This window comes from Chroicocephalus ridibundus, chromosome 3 (assembly GCF_963924245.1).
Source record: "Chroicocephalus ridibundus chromosome 3, bChrRid1.1, whole genome shotgun sequence".
Lineage (NCBI taxonomy): Eukaryota > Metazoa > Chordata > Aves > Charadriiformes > Laridae > Chroicocephalus > Chroicocephalus ridibundus.
In genome coordinates this window covers 105263832-105277232 of record NC_086286.1, presented here as the reverse complement: position 1 = coordinate 105277232, position 13401 = coordinate 105263832, and the positions used below count along the sequence as shown (strand labels likewise).

General features: G+C 36.0%; 1 protein-coding gene across 2 annotated transcripts in view; it reads right to left on the bottom strand.

Annotated features, from left to right (window-relative positions):
* CSMD1 (CUB and Sushi multiple domains 1) overlaps positions 1-13401 on the bottom strand; it is a 1197532-nt gene that overhangs the window by 82560 nt on the left and 1101571 nt on the right. For both annotated transcript variants that reach the window (XM_063330346.1, XM_063330347.1), the window contains exons 49-50: positions 11640-11828; positions 3058-3243 (exon numbers count right to left, since the gene is read on the bottom strand). In XM_063330346.1, the coding sequence (XP_063186416.1) occupies positions 3058-3243; positions 11640-11828 (375 nt within the window). The remainder of the gene's footprint in view (positions 1-3057; positions 3244-11639; positions 11829-13401) is intronic.

The following is a 13401-nucleotide window of genomic DNA, read 5'->3' as shown; positions in this document are numbered from 1 at the left end:
AAAAAGGTTATATTTCCATTAATTTCAAGTCATCAAGTGTCTGTACTTCTTTTTACTACATATCTAGCAAAACTAAAATTGGGCATTAATAATAATCAGAATTATAATATCCTTAAGAATTTGCATTAGTCATTTTCTAGTATGCAAAAAAGCCTGTATTAAAAAAAGTTTCCTGCTGTCCCAGAGAACATTTCTTTTTGTGTTGCTTTGTCATGAAAAAAGTGATGGACTTGTAAAAGAATTGTGTGTTAATGTTCACCCTAGTTCTTCTAAAAGTATAATACATACTTAAACTCTCCTTAGTGCAAACACTGGGACTGTACCACACCTCAAACTAGCAGAATTTTCTAGTACTGGAATGAACTGTTTGTAAAAGCAAACTCGTTACTGAGATTTCTTTTCATGGAACATGAATTTCGGAACAAGAAAATGCAAACTCTCTAATAGCATTAAAGTATACATACTAAACAGAGAAAGAAGTTCTCTTTTGCTTCAGAAGAGGGTTAGTATGACCTCCTTCACTGATTCAGATCTCATACGCTTTTTTCAGTAGTTTCCTCTTATCACATCATGCATTTTCTACTACTGACACAGCGAGACACAATTCATTTTTTCTAGTTCTTTCAATTCTTAAGAATGGTCTAAAACAACTGTTTTAGAGAAAAAGTGAACAACACATTCAAGCTATGAACAGACTTTAACAACAGCAACTACTAAATTCAATTGCTGTGGAGGGAGAACCAAGATTTAGATCAGTATTTGTATTTCGTGAACAGTCAGTGTCAAGTGTCTACAAAATCAAAGCGCCTAAGAAAATATATTTAGTGACTCACAAAAAAATAACTATCCTTATCTGTCATCTTTAGCACATGAAATGTAAAGAGACAGTCCGAGTCACAAGGATGTTCAGGAAAGAATGTATACTACTTCTTTTCTCATTTCTATCAGTTTTGAAATTTTGTACCCAAGCCAAAAAACACTGTACAAGATGAAAAAGGAAAATCACTTCTAGAACACTGAAAAATCTAGATTTCTAAATCAGAGGAAATTCACAGGAGAAAGATACCCAGGAAAACAAGCATGTGGTGAAACGTATTTAAAAATACAAATAAAAAGTGTAAAAACAAAAGAAGTGTCTCAGACGAATGGACTGACCCTCACCAACATCTTTAGATGATTTTGTTTCTTTAAAAAATAATGACAGATACTATTCCAAGCATGAATCTCTCTACTCAGTAAATAACTTAGATATCCAAGTGTGCCTCTGGACTGAATTTAGGGACGAACACATATAAATTTTGCATTGATGGATGTTCCTTTCTGTTTGAATCTTTCAGTCTCTGCTTTGAAAGACCTTATTTCTCTACACACGATGATATATATTCTGAAGAAAGTGAGGCGCCAAACAATAAGAAGAATAATGTTGACTAATTAGTCACAAACAAAATGTAATAATTATGCTATAATGATGCAATTTTATATAATAATAGCAAGAGAATATATCATCCAAAAGAGAGGAAGGAAATTTCATTTGTGTTCTTTTCCCTTTTTAACTTGTCACTGCAAGAATCAGCATCTGTATTTCCATAGTAGCAGAAAAAATTCAAATCATATCTAATTAAAGGGAATAGACAAAAAAAAAATCCTGTAAGATTGTTTTACGTTGGTTTGTTTGTTTTATAATCTTAGAAAGATGGAAACTTATGACTTTTCACAAGACTACTTTACAAGTGTGTAAAAATGCTGATGATAAGTAAAACAGTGTTTCTCAGCTAAGTATAGTTGCAACTTAAAACCTTAAATTTGTAATCATGCCTATATATCCTTTCCTTTCTGTTTGAGCATTATCCAAATGATATTAGTTGGTGTAAAAGTTACTGGGGCAGTTTATGTGGCATACAGTAAGGAAAAAATCATGCAAAAACCAGTGCTCATGTACAGTTTGACATCAAAGTTGTTTGATTTATTCATATTTCTTGGATATATCTACACCTTTTGGATAGGATGTTTTTTGGAACTGTATATCACACTCACTTCTCTGACTGACAGTAATGTACTAATTTACAAGTTTCAGAAGAAGGATTTTGCATACTTTGCACAGTGTTGTGTGTTCATATGTAAAGTTACTACTATATGGTCACTCTCTAAAGAGACCTGATTTAAATTGGCCTGACTTAAATGATTGTCTGATAAAGGCTTTAAATAGCATACAGATAGACATCGCTAGTTCCCTTCATGATGTGCTGAGATCTCTATGTAGAATAACCGAAGCAAGTTGCGTATTTGTCATTCAGTTAAGCTTTCTTAATAGGTATCGGTTGATTTGTATTTCACGTAATTAAATTCAATAGCCTACTGTCCAGGATCCATCTGTGTCTTGCTGTATGACCAGCACAAATCATATTTCTCATGGTTCAAATCTGATGTAAATACTTCTAATGAAAAGAAAGGAGTTCCAAACATCTGCCTCAGGCATTATATTATCAGAGATATTTTGCAAAACAAACTGCACTGATTTCAACCTTCATTTTAACAGATCCGGGGATAAAATAAATTAATTTATTTACCATTTACCTTTCTGTGCTGTGTTTGTGCTCATCAAGTCTGAGATGTTTTATCTCTGGAGACTAAATACATTTCTCCTTACAGCAGTAATACCATAAAGGTTGTTTTGCGGATTGCCGAAGATTTTCTGCACTTTGCAAGTGAGAAATCTTGGGTAAAGCAAAGCATGCCTGCCTCTGAATCCATTTTGAAAATATTGACTTTACTATTGTCAAGCATTTTAACTTCGCACTTCTGGTTTTAGAAGTAATGGGATTCGGGATTCTTTTTGAAACTGAATACATTTTTAGAAAAGGAAAAAAGAAGTTAAACAAGGGGGTTTTTAATTAAACGAGTTTATAGTCCTCTTCTACTTTACTAAATGCTAAATTATTATATGTTCCTGAATGGCCCGTTCATGGGATATGTATACATACATCCTAAACATCACCAGGGAAGATTTTCCTGAGAAAGTTCAAGGTAAATACACCTAAGAAATACATGCCCACTTACATTTGCAAACAGGTGGCCTCCCTTTGTTGCTCCATAATCCATCTTCTTGACACACTGCTGTTGCCTGTTGACTAGATTCTAGCTTGAAGCCCTCATTACATTCATATATCAATCTACTGCCCAAAGTGAATTCATTACCTATAACCGAACCATTCCCAGGGGATTCAGGAATACCACAAGAAACAGCTGAAAAGAAAGGAAAGAAAAAGATAAAGAATTGGCATTTTCTCATGTATTATTTAAAAATATTGTCCCACCACTGAAATGAGAAACATAGATTAGTAATTTTGACATATCACATGCATAACAACTGAAATTAATTTTCAATCATATTTAAAACATTCTGATACATGTAACGGTATTTAAAATAATAACAAATGCTTTAAAGTGCATCTAATATAGACAAACTTTTCATATATCATTATTTTGTTTAATCCAATCATTGTAGAGACAGAAATTTCAATATAGGCTAAGGGCAATGGTTTATTTGCTAGGGGAAAAATCAAGGAAGTGTCCAAAATGATTTGGTCCAAGAAGCAATGAACTGGAAAATTCTTAAATGCTTTCTAATAGTCTGTTTCCATTCTCTCAGGGCTTCTTTCTTTCCTGCACTACTATAAACAAAACTTCATATTTGTTTGTTCTATGCATAAAAAACAACGTTATTTAAGAATTCAATTTAACATTTTTTGTCTGATGAGAAAAGCATCTAAATATATGACTAGACAGGGAAGAGTTCCACTGAAGTTAAGGACATTATTCAGATATTTAAACACTTATTTACATACTTGACTAATTCACTTCAGAATGTTAAATATTATGTGAACTCAGCCTTACTCATTTTCCATATCATGAAGGAAATTACTTACTGAACTATTTTCCCCTTTTTTTTTCCTCTTTCAGAATTTCTCTCCAGACGAGCAGTTATTCTTTCAAGCTCACAAAGTTTAATTTCCTGTCAACTTAGTGAAGTTTGAGTAGCATTTAGGTTTTTTGCTTATTTATTTATTTATTTTTACAGGAGCTCAGTTCATTTAACAGTATCTCATAATATCCAATTTTAGGGCACAGTATAATTACAAAAATATCTATTTTAGTCACTTTTAGGAAAGGTCTCCAAGGCAGGACTGCTTTCTGCCATCTGACTTCTCAGCTCCCTTGATTTTGATAATGAAAAGAAGAAAGGCAACTCTTCAGTATCCTTTTTAAAATTTCTTTTAATGCTATGCTTTATTTTAAAATAGTTATTTATGCACAGATATTAACTCTAGGTGCTTGAATAAGCCAGTAATTCTGGTAAAGATTTTATATTTGCCCCTTGGAACTTCTGAAGGGAAAGTCATAGTATTATTTTCTCTGAAAGGATATTATTTTCTGCAAAATGGTACATTGGAGCAGAGAACCTATCATATTATTACAATGAATCTATTTACAGAGTTCATATAAACCAATATATGTATAGAATCACTACCTGCTTTGAGTTTGGCATCCAGTTTATTGCTTTTCAGTAAATACACTGAATAAAATACAGCTTTGAAGCTTTCATTTCTAAATATTTACCAATAAAGAGTGGAGTTTTGCAAATGAAAATGTCTTTTCCATATATACAGTCAATTGTAAGAAGCAATTCAATGTTTCAACAGTTAAAAGGTCCTTTGGGTATTTGTTCCTTTCCCCTTGACGCTGTGAAGTTTTATTATTTTAATAAAGTCAATATATTTCAAAAGAAGAAATGACAGTCTTTGTCTGAAATCTGTTAAACAGAGGTGAAAACAGTTATTTTTTAAAAAATCTAATTTTTATTCTCATTTACCCAATTCAATATAAGTGATTAATTTCACAACACGTTGTCATGCTACCATAAACACAACTCGCAAATTTGTTTCCAGTATTCCCAAGTTGTCACATTTGATGCATTTAAATTAAATACAACACAGCATTTTGCATATTATTGTAATGAAGTGAGGTAAGCATTATAAAAAGATGAATGGTTAGTTCATTTCAGTCGTTTGCTTCTATCTGGAATCTGTCAAATTGCTAATAGAAGTAGAACTGTAGGAATGTTCTGAAATAAGCTGCTTCCCTTGTAACACAACTTTTTGGCCCTTTTTGCACCCTAACCAGTGCTGCTCTTGTCTTCTCAAAATTGAGTATTTCTCTCTCGGTGGGTAAGGGCTGAGACTCCTGCCACTAGAAGGAGCAGTAGTGGGACAGAGAAGGAAGAGAGAGGTGATAAGGAAAGGGTTCTGGCAACTGATGCTTACCACTTCTAATTGTGTTAGAGAAAGTGGAGAAGGCGAGGATAAAAACAAGTTCTGCTGCTTCTGGAGCAGTCTTTTTATGATGACCACAGCAGGAGCGATGGCTTTTCAGGGCTCTGGTGTGCTCAAAATAGGCAGCAGAGCTACATCTGGTTCAATGTTCTATCTATGCTCTTAATAACCAATTTAGTCCTTTACCTACAACTAGAATCAACTCTGACTCTCTATCACATAAGCAGAATTTTAAATTTACAGAATGTTTGTTTGCATGCTGAACTGACAGAAAATTAAACTGTCACTCTGTTTTACTACATCATAAAAACGCCTATGCATTCTCCATTTCCAGTCATGCTTACTGTGAAACGTCTCAGTGTCTCCAGAGCTGTGCACTATGTTCCTCCCTGTCCTTACAAGCCTCTCAGTTCCCTTCTGCCTTGTGGCAATGTGTCTGAATGCTTGATGTAGAACGTAGCTGGCTTAAGATTTAACTCCTTGTCACCTTCTTTTTCAGGTCTCCTTTCTGATATCAAAACAACAATCTCTGTGTTAAGTGTGCATACATTTAATTGTATAAAACCAAAATTCATAACTATCATTCTATCCACCCATCCATGTATGTGTACGTCTGCACATACAGGTGGATCTTATTCTAGTTCCCTCTAAATACTTCAAACATGAATAAATTTCAAATTATTTAGTGCTTTCTACGGGGCAAGAAGAATTTATTATGTCATTTGAAAACAAACTAAAAACCAGATTTGTTTAGTTCACGTTAGAAGCAAATACTTCTGTTTGCATTTGCTCTTAATCTCTAGCAATAATTTTTCTAGAAACTACTGAGAAGTTCAAGACTGAATAGCTCTTATGTGCAAGTTGGTTTAAGGAATAAAAGAGGTACAATGCCCAGGTCACACCCAGGTGGGCCTATCCGTTTTGCCAGGTCTGATGCAATGTCCAGCATACTAAAGCACCTCAAAATCTATGCTTACTGTCACACTTTTATTCTTAGTGTTGTACCTCAGTCCTCTAATGTCTCTCTTCTTTCCTTAGCTGCTGCTGAATCTTGTACTGCTACATTGTGAGGTTATTCTTATTGCTGCTTTAGCTACTAACCATAAAATCAGTTTTGGCATTCAGCTTTGTTCCTGTTACAGTTTATCTGTTTGCTTATTGTTTGCTTCTCCCCCAGAAACTGGGATTGGAAAGAAATATTCCTGCTGCTAGTAATTTCTTAAGGCTGCTAATGGCTTTTAGAACAGTAGTGTCCAAACAAAACATACCAGCACAGCGAGTTTCACTAATTAGCAAGTACTTTGATGTTTGAAGTAAAGTTAACCTGAAGTAAACAGACTGAAATGGCATATCATCTTTGGATAGTGGGAACAACATCACTGCTGTCCCACATCCAAGTATTTTGAAGCTCCCAGCTTCCCATATAATTGTAAAATGATAAAGAATGGTGTCAGGAAATCTAACTTGACAAATTGTCAACATGCTTCTTAGGTCAATGATTAGATGAGACTGCCAGGTTTCATCTGGGAGATATACATTCAGAGTGTGAGAAGTACATAACCCAATCCTAATTTTTTCTATTATCTTGCACAGCAGAAAAACATACTTCTTCCAAAGAACAGGTAATCAACGCAAGTTCAAAAGCCTTTAAATACCTAGAAACTGAGAAGCAACTTTAGTTGTTATCAGTTGTTTAGCAGTTTAGTTGTTTAGCAGTTTAGTCACACTATTTCTGATACAAGCCTTGAAGCTACTGGCCGCCTTGGCCACTTGGGCACGCTGCTCGCTCATATTCAGCCGGCTGTCGACCAACAGCCCCAGGTCCTTTTCTGCCGGGCAGCTCTCCAGCCACTCTGCCCCAGGTCTCTATCATTGCATGGGGGTGTTGTGACCCAAGCGCAGGACCCAGCACTTGGCCTTGTTGAACCTCATGCCATTGGCCTTGTCCCATCGATCCAACCTGTCCAGATCTCTCTGTAGAGCCTTCCTACCCTCAAACAGATCAACATTTACACCCAACTCTGCAAACTTACTGAGGCTGCACTTGATCCCCTCGTCCAGATCATTGATTAAGACTTTAAACAGAACAGGCCCCAATACTGAGCCCTGGAGAATGTCACTTGTGACCAGCTGCCAACTAGATTTAACTGGATTTAAAGCATGCAAATTCACTTCATACAGAAAAGCAGCTGGAGACTGCATTAGAATCAGACATTGAGTTTATTTCCATACACTGGAAAATCCCTAAATTTTATGAACAAGCATTTATTGTTTAGTGACCTGCCTCTGGCATTGAACAAAGTGCTGAGAAAAGCATTTAAATACCCTAAAATTAAAGGTAGCAAAACAGAAGCCTCTAAAAGTGGGATTTGTAATAAAAAACATGCCAAATGGCTTATGCCTGTGATATCCAACCGGAAACATCAGGGAGAGCCACACCACAGAAACCCTAATTCTCAGACTTGGATACATACAGAAATAACAAGGAAACCGGAAACAGCTGTGTGGTCTAGGGCTGTGGATATAAAAAAGGGTCATGAATGGTCACCTAGTTTATTCTCCTATCACAAGCAAAACTATACTTGACCAAGGTTTTTCTAATTTGTTCCTGAAAGACCTCCAATGATGAAGATTCCACATTCTCTACAGGCAATCTATTCCTCCGTTTCACTAGCTTCTGAGAAAAGAAGAAAAAAATAAAGTCTAACTTAAGATCCTGTTGAAGTAAATTTAGCTGTAATTCCTCTATCTAGAAAGGACATAGATAATTATTTCATTCCTCTTTGGAGCTAGTTTTAGCATATTAAAAGATTGTTCCCCCCCAAACTTCTGGGTTTTTTTAGTCTCAAGTACTATACTTCTCTTACTGTTTTATATTTTGAAATACAATCATAAGTTTAGAATATAAGAGGAAACTGGGAGTTGGAATTCCTTAACTGTGTTACCTACCTCGTGCTTTTATTTTAAGACTGCGTGCTAAGAGGGACGTTTTTTGCATAATAACATTTATCAGAAAGGTTAAAGGCCCAAGTTTAATTCCATGCTCAAACGCACAAAACAGCTAATTTTATGAAGAAGCAGTTTGGTGATTCCAGACTCATGGCTCTTGGGCAAACTGCAAATGGATGCTTTCAAGCCAGTTCCCTATAAAAATTTAATCAGTCTTCTACCCCAGGGCAGACACGGAACCCAGTTATGGTCCTGGAATAACCTTCGTTATTAGCTGCATTGCTAAAATTTCAACAGCTATTTCTTGCACATAGTGATAAAATAACAAGGATAGATAGAGTGTCTGAAGTGTTTTATGACTTTCTTGAGTCTGCTTAATTTTTGTTTAGAATTTATTACTTTCTGGGACTCTTTGTCCCCTGGTTATCCATGATCAAGTCCTGGGACCTCATGTCAAGTCCTGCATGTATCTGCACATTTTCCCTCCCACTTTCTGGGAATGATTCCATTCTGCTCTTAATTAAATTCTTCAAAGAACTGTTCTCCTTATTATTCAGAATTTCTCACACACCTCATTACGTTTAGATATAGCTTTCAAACTTAGAATGGCAAATTGGCAAGCCCGTCTCTGCCATTGCTAGCACGTTACCATCACCGATAAGCAGCAGAAAGATATGGGGTAAATTTGCATATAATTCCTGACAGCTGAGGAATCATGAGGTCTTAAATTCTGGAGAAAAGTATGACCTAGAGGCTCCTAAAGTTCATGGCCTCATGTCATGGTTTGGGCCGGGTTGGCCAATGACGACAGATGCTCTCCCCCAACTCTCGCTCCAAGGAGAGGAAGAAGAGAGATAAAGAGAGTTATGAGTTTATAGAAAATTAAACTACTTTAATAAAATATTAATCATAAAATAAAAAAAGGAAATAATGAAATATATACAAATATATACAAATCCTTATTAAGCTCACAGGGAGATGTCACTGGCAGGCACTGGGAAAGTTCTAGATTAGACTCAGTGACAAATGGGAACTGGAACATGCTGGGATCAAAAGGCAGATGAGCTGACAGGGTCTTCTTCAGCGTCAGTCATTGAAAAAAGAGAGTCATTGAAGAAAGAGAGTCATTGAAGAAAGAGAGTCATTGAAGAAGAACCACCCTGACTCCTTTGATCTGTCAGCTCTTATACTGAGCACAGCAGATGGGGTGGAACACCCAACTGGTCAGTTTGGGTCACCTGTCCTGTCCGCTCCTCCCCACAGGTGCAGCCCCTCCACAGGGTAAACAACCGAGTCAGCTGACCCTGGCTGCCACAGCAACAGGTATAAACAAGAGCCTCTCACTGAACAGAAAGTTGGCTCTGCTCCACCCCAAACCTGCAGACCCCACCTCCTCCAGCCTAACAAGCACACAAGGATTATTGTCTCTATCCTCACACACTCAAAGTACCTGAGCTCCAGAGTAAGATGCCAAAATTTCAGTGCCTTTTTAAAAAAGACACCTACTAGCTAGCCAGCAAATTTGCTCCCAAAGTTTCACTGACAGTATTGACTAGATTAACTACATCAGAGTTTAGGCAGATAGGGCTTGACTTGTTTCCTTTTCCCATTGTCTACAGCTACCTCAGACATTCCTAGCCTTCCAAGACATCTCAAAAGTCTAGTGGATATACAATAGGAGCTTGTGCCTTTCTGAACTGGTATAAGGAGGGCAGGTAAAATATGTCTGGACTGGTAGATGGAGGATAGGACACTAGACTTCTATGTTTAAGTATATTAACGAACATCACACTAAACATCGCATACAGATGTTTAAATTTAGTCTTAACATTGAACAATATCGCATCCTCCACTTTCCTGATCTTCCCACCAAGCTGTAAGCCCAGTCATCATTACAGGTTCTTCACTGCAAAATGTCTCTGAGCTTTCAGTTCCTACACCAGCACCAGCTACTGCACCTAAAATGCATTCCAAGTAAGTTCAAAAGCAACCCTTGTCCCTAAACCTACCTCATGCCTAGCCCACATGCAGATTCTTCCATAACTTGGTGACCTTCAGAAAGGTCAAACAGCATCATATACCTTAACACATTATGGCATATGGGATTAGAAGACATCCTGGAGTCTGGAAGCACAGGTACATAGATTCTGCTTGTGGCACACTGGCAGCCTGATCTTCTCCCTGGACCGGTAGGGGTATAGCTACATGGCCCGTCTAGGCATGAAAATGCTCACACTGAAGAAATACTTAGCTACCAAATCACTCTGTATAAAAAATGTGAACTGTACTCGATGTTCTTCAACTGCAGGCAAATTTCTGCAGCTTTTTATTTTTCTTGCAAATAATACACCCTCAACAGAAGAGTAAGCATTATGCCAAATCTCAGTTGACCTTTTTTTTTTTTTTTTTTTAAGGTGCAAAATAGAACTTCCGTCTTATGTTGTTTTTAGAAATATTTGCATCATCCTTGATGGAACCTTAAGCAAAATACTTGTCTTGAAGAAGACATGAAGCACTGCTGCTGATGTCTTCAAAGTTAAAAACAACTAAACATAGGTTTTAATCAAAGAAGTTCCAGAAAGTCTTAAATATGGATGTTACTACCATTTCTTCCTATAAACACAGCAAACTAGAAGCAGACACAAATGATAATATGTTAGAATAGGTGATACATGATATGGATAGAATTTGCAGTCTTTCCCCTCTCCCCCACATTCCTGATCTTATCTGACATACAACTCCTTAGTCTCCACTGTTTACTGAATAATGTGTGAAAAAGCATTTTTAACTAAACCTAACTGCGTTTAACTGTTTGTACTACTTTATGGTACTTGTCTTCTCTGTAGTTTGTGTGTGGCTTTTCACACAGATAAAATTATAAACGTTTGACAAATAGTAACTACTCTTAAGGGATGTCTGGAACAAGCTAAAGTAGACTGTGGCTAACTCCAAGATACACCAAAAAGCAGAAGTTACAAATTATGTCTTTAAAGCACTACTCATATAGTGATTTTCTAAAATAATCAGATTAGTGCCTGAAAACTAAAGCATTTTTAAAAAATGTTCTGTAATACAACAATAGTATGAACTGTGGACTATTTAGAGATACGTATTTTACTAAATAAAAAAGTACTGAAAATGTATTTTTCGTTTGGTCTGTATTTGACTGCATGAATCTATTTCTTAATACTTCAGCTCTACACACATTAAGTACACAATCCAATATGCATTTGGATAAATTCACGACGTCAATGTGTCTCTCGGCACACAGCGGTATTGACAATGCCGTATCTTTGTTTTGTAAACTATTCTTTACAAGGAAATTATAGAAGCATACTCAACAAGAAAACACCATCTTACCTTGGCAGATCGGCACAGGAGAATCCCACTGATACATGCCATTTTGGTGCCGCCTACATGTCGCATTGTTGTGGCCAATCATTCTATACCCAGGTTTGCAGTAATAGCGAACTTTACTTCCAGCGGGACCACCTGTTTTATTTACAATTCCACCGTTCCTCAAGATAGGGTTTAAGCTGCAATAGGGAGCTAAACGCCAAGAAAGGGGACATTACTAAAAACACATAAAACACTATATACAAAGTTCATATTATTTATGACATGTGCAAACTTTGAATACCAATAAAATTAGTACAGAATGCTTTACATTACTTCTGGAATCCTCAGTGAAGATTCAGACTTCTTAAGCAGAAATACCATGAAGTTCACAAACATAGTTTATAATCACAAACCAGTTTGTTATTGCACATGAGGAAGCTGCAATCGGGAAGTACACAGATTGTTCAGTATGTTCACTCACACTTAGTAAACAGCCTACTTCAAATTTGATAAATTTATAAACATGAAACTGTTCTTTGAGCTACATAATATACAAAACTAGTTATGAATAGTTTTAATAAAAGATCTGGTACACTTAGACATCTAAGTCAAAAATCAAACTTTTTGCCAAGTATGTTAAAAAGTCACATGACAAAATACAACAGACTGATTCACCAGATGCATTTTTTTCTGAGTAAAATTTACATATTTTTTATGTACTTGTTTCCCCAAGGAAATTTGCCCCATGGCAATTGTATTAATTTTTTAGCAAAAGAATGTAACTTAGGTGAGTGCAGCTTCTTAGATGTTGAATTTACATTACATCTGAAGTAAGATAGAATGCACTTTTTTAAATATAAGTTTTGAAATTAAAATAAACCTTGCTAAACTTTAAATGCTACTGCTACAAATACTGTTCACAGAGAGATTTTCCTGACCAGTGTGGTCCTCAAGAACTTGTGATAGATAGATGATATGTTTAGACATGTGCTGAGGAAGTAAAAAAAGTACAAAATTTATAATTCTTTCAAAAACTGAGTAATAAAACACAGTTGCAATACCTGTATGTAAGGATGGAACCTGATTACCCAGACTGGATCCAAGTCAAGCAAAAGTACAAGACAGTGTGACAACACAAATCTGTTTGTTTCACGCAATCATTTATCACTGGATAAATGCAATATTAAACAATTACCTTGACTCCATATTGATGTACAAGTCACTGCGTATTTGCAGCACTGCACCATGTCAAGATTACAGAGATTAATATCTTTTCAGAAGAAGCGTGGTAGGATGACGGCTTGCAGAAAATAAAACCTGGCTGAACATCCACCATTAAAGTAAGCCTATGAGCATTCTTCGCAGGGAAGACAGTGTTGAATTCCACTGATAACTAAACATCAGCACCAAGGACATTGAGACTGTAACTGCTGCTACAATACTAACTCTCTACATCATACTTAAATGTGTCTTAGGTCTACTATGATAGCCATATAATTTTATATAGACAATTATACCGTAGAAGTTGGGGCTTTATTTCACAAGTACATAATTACAGAGTTTGTTTTACACCTATAAATATTTTTCATATTATTTGTTTCTTGCACATATCCCTGATTTCCTTCTTTCAGCGTTCCATATCTAGCTCACTTTTTTTTTTTGTATGTGTATTTCATCACCCTAAGGTGCACCTATGATATCAATTACTACCCAAAGATGGATGTTTCTGTTCACTGACTATGGAGACATCATAGAGTCGATCAGAATTCTAACCAAGATGCTT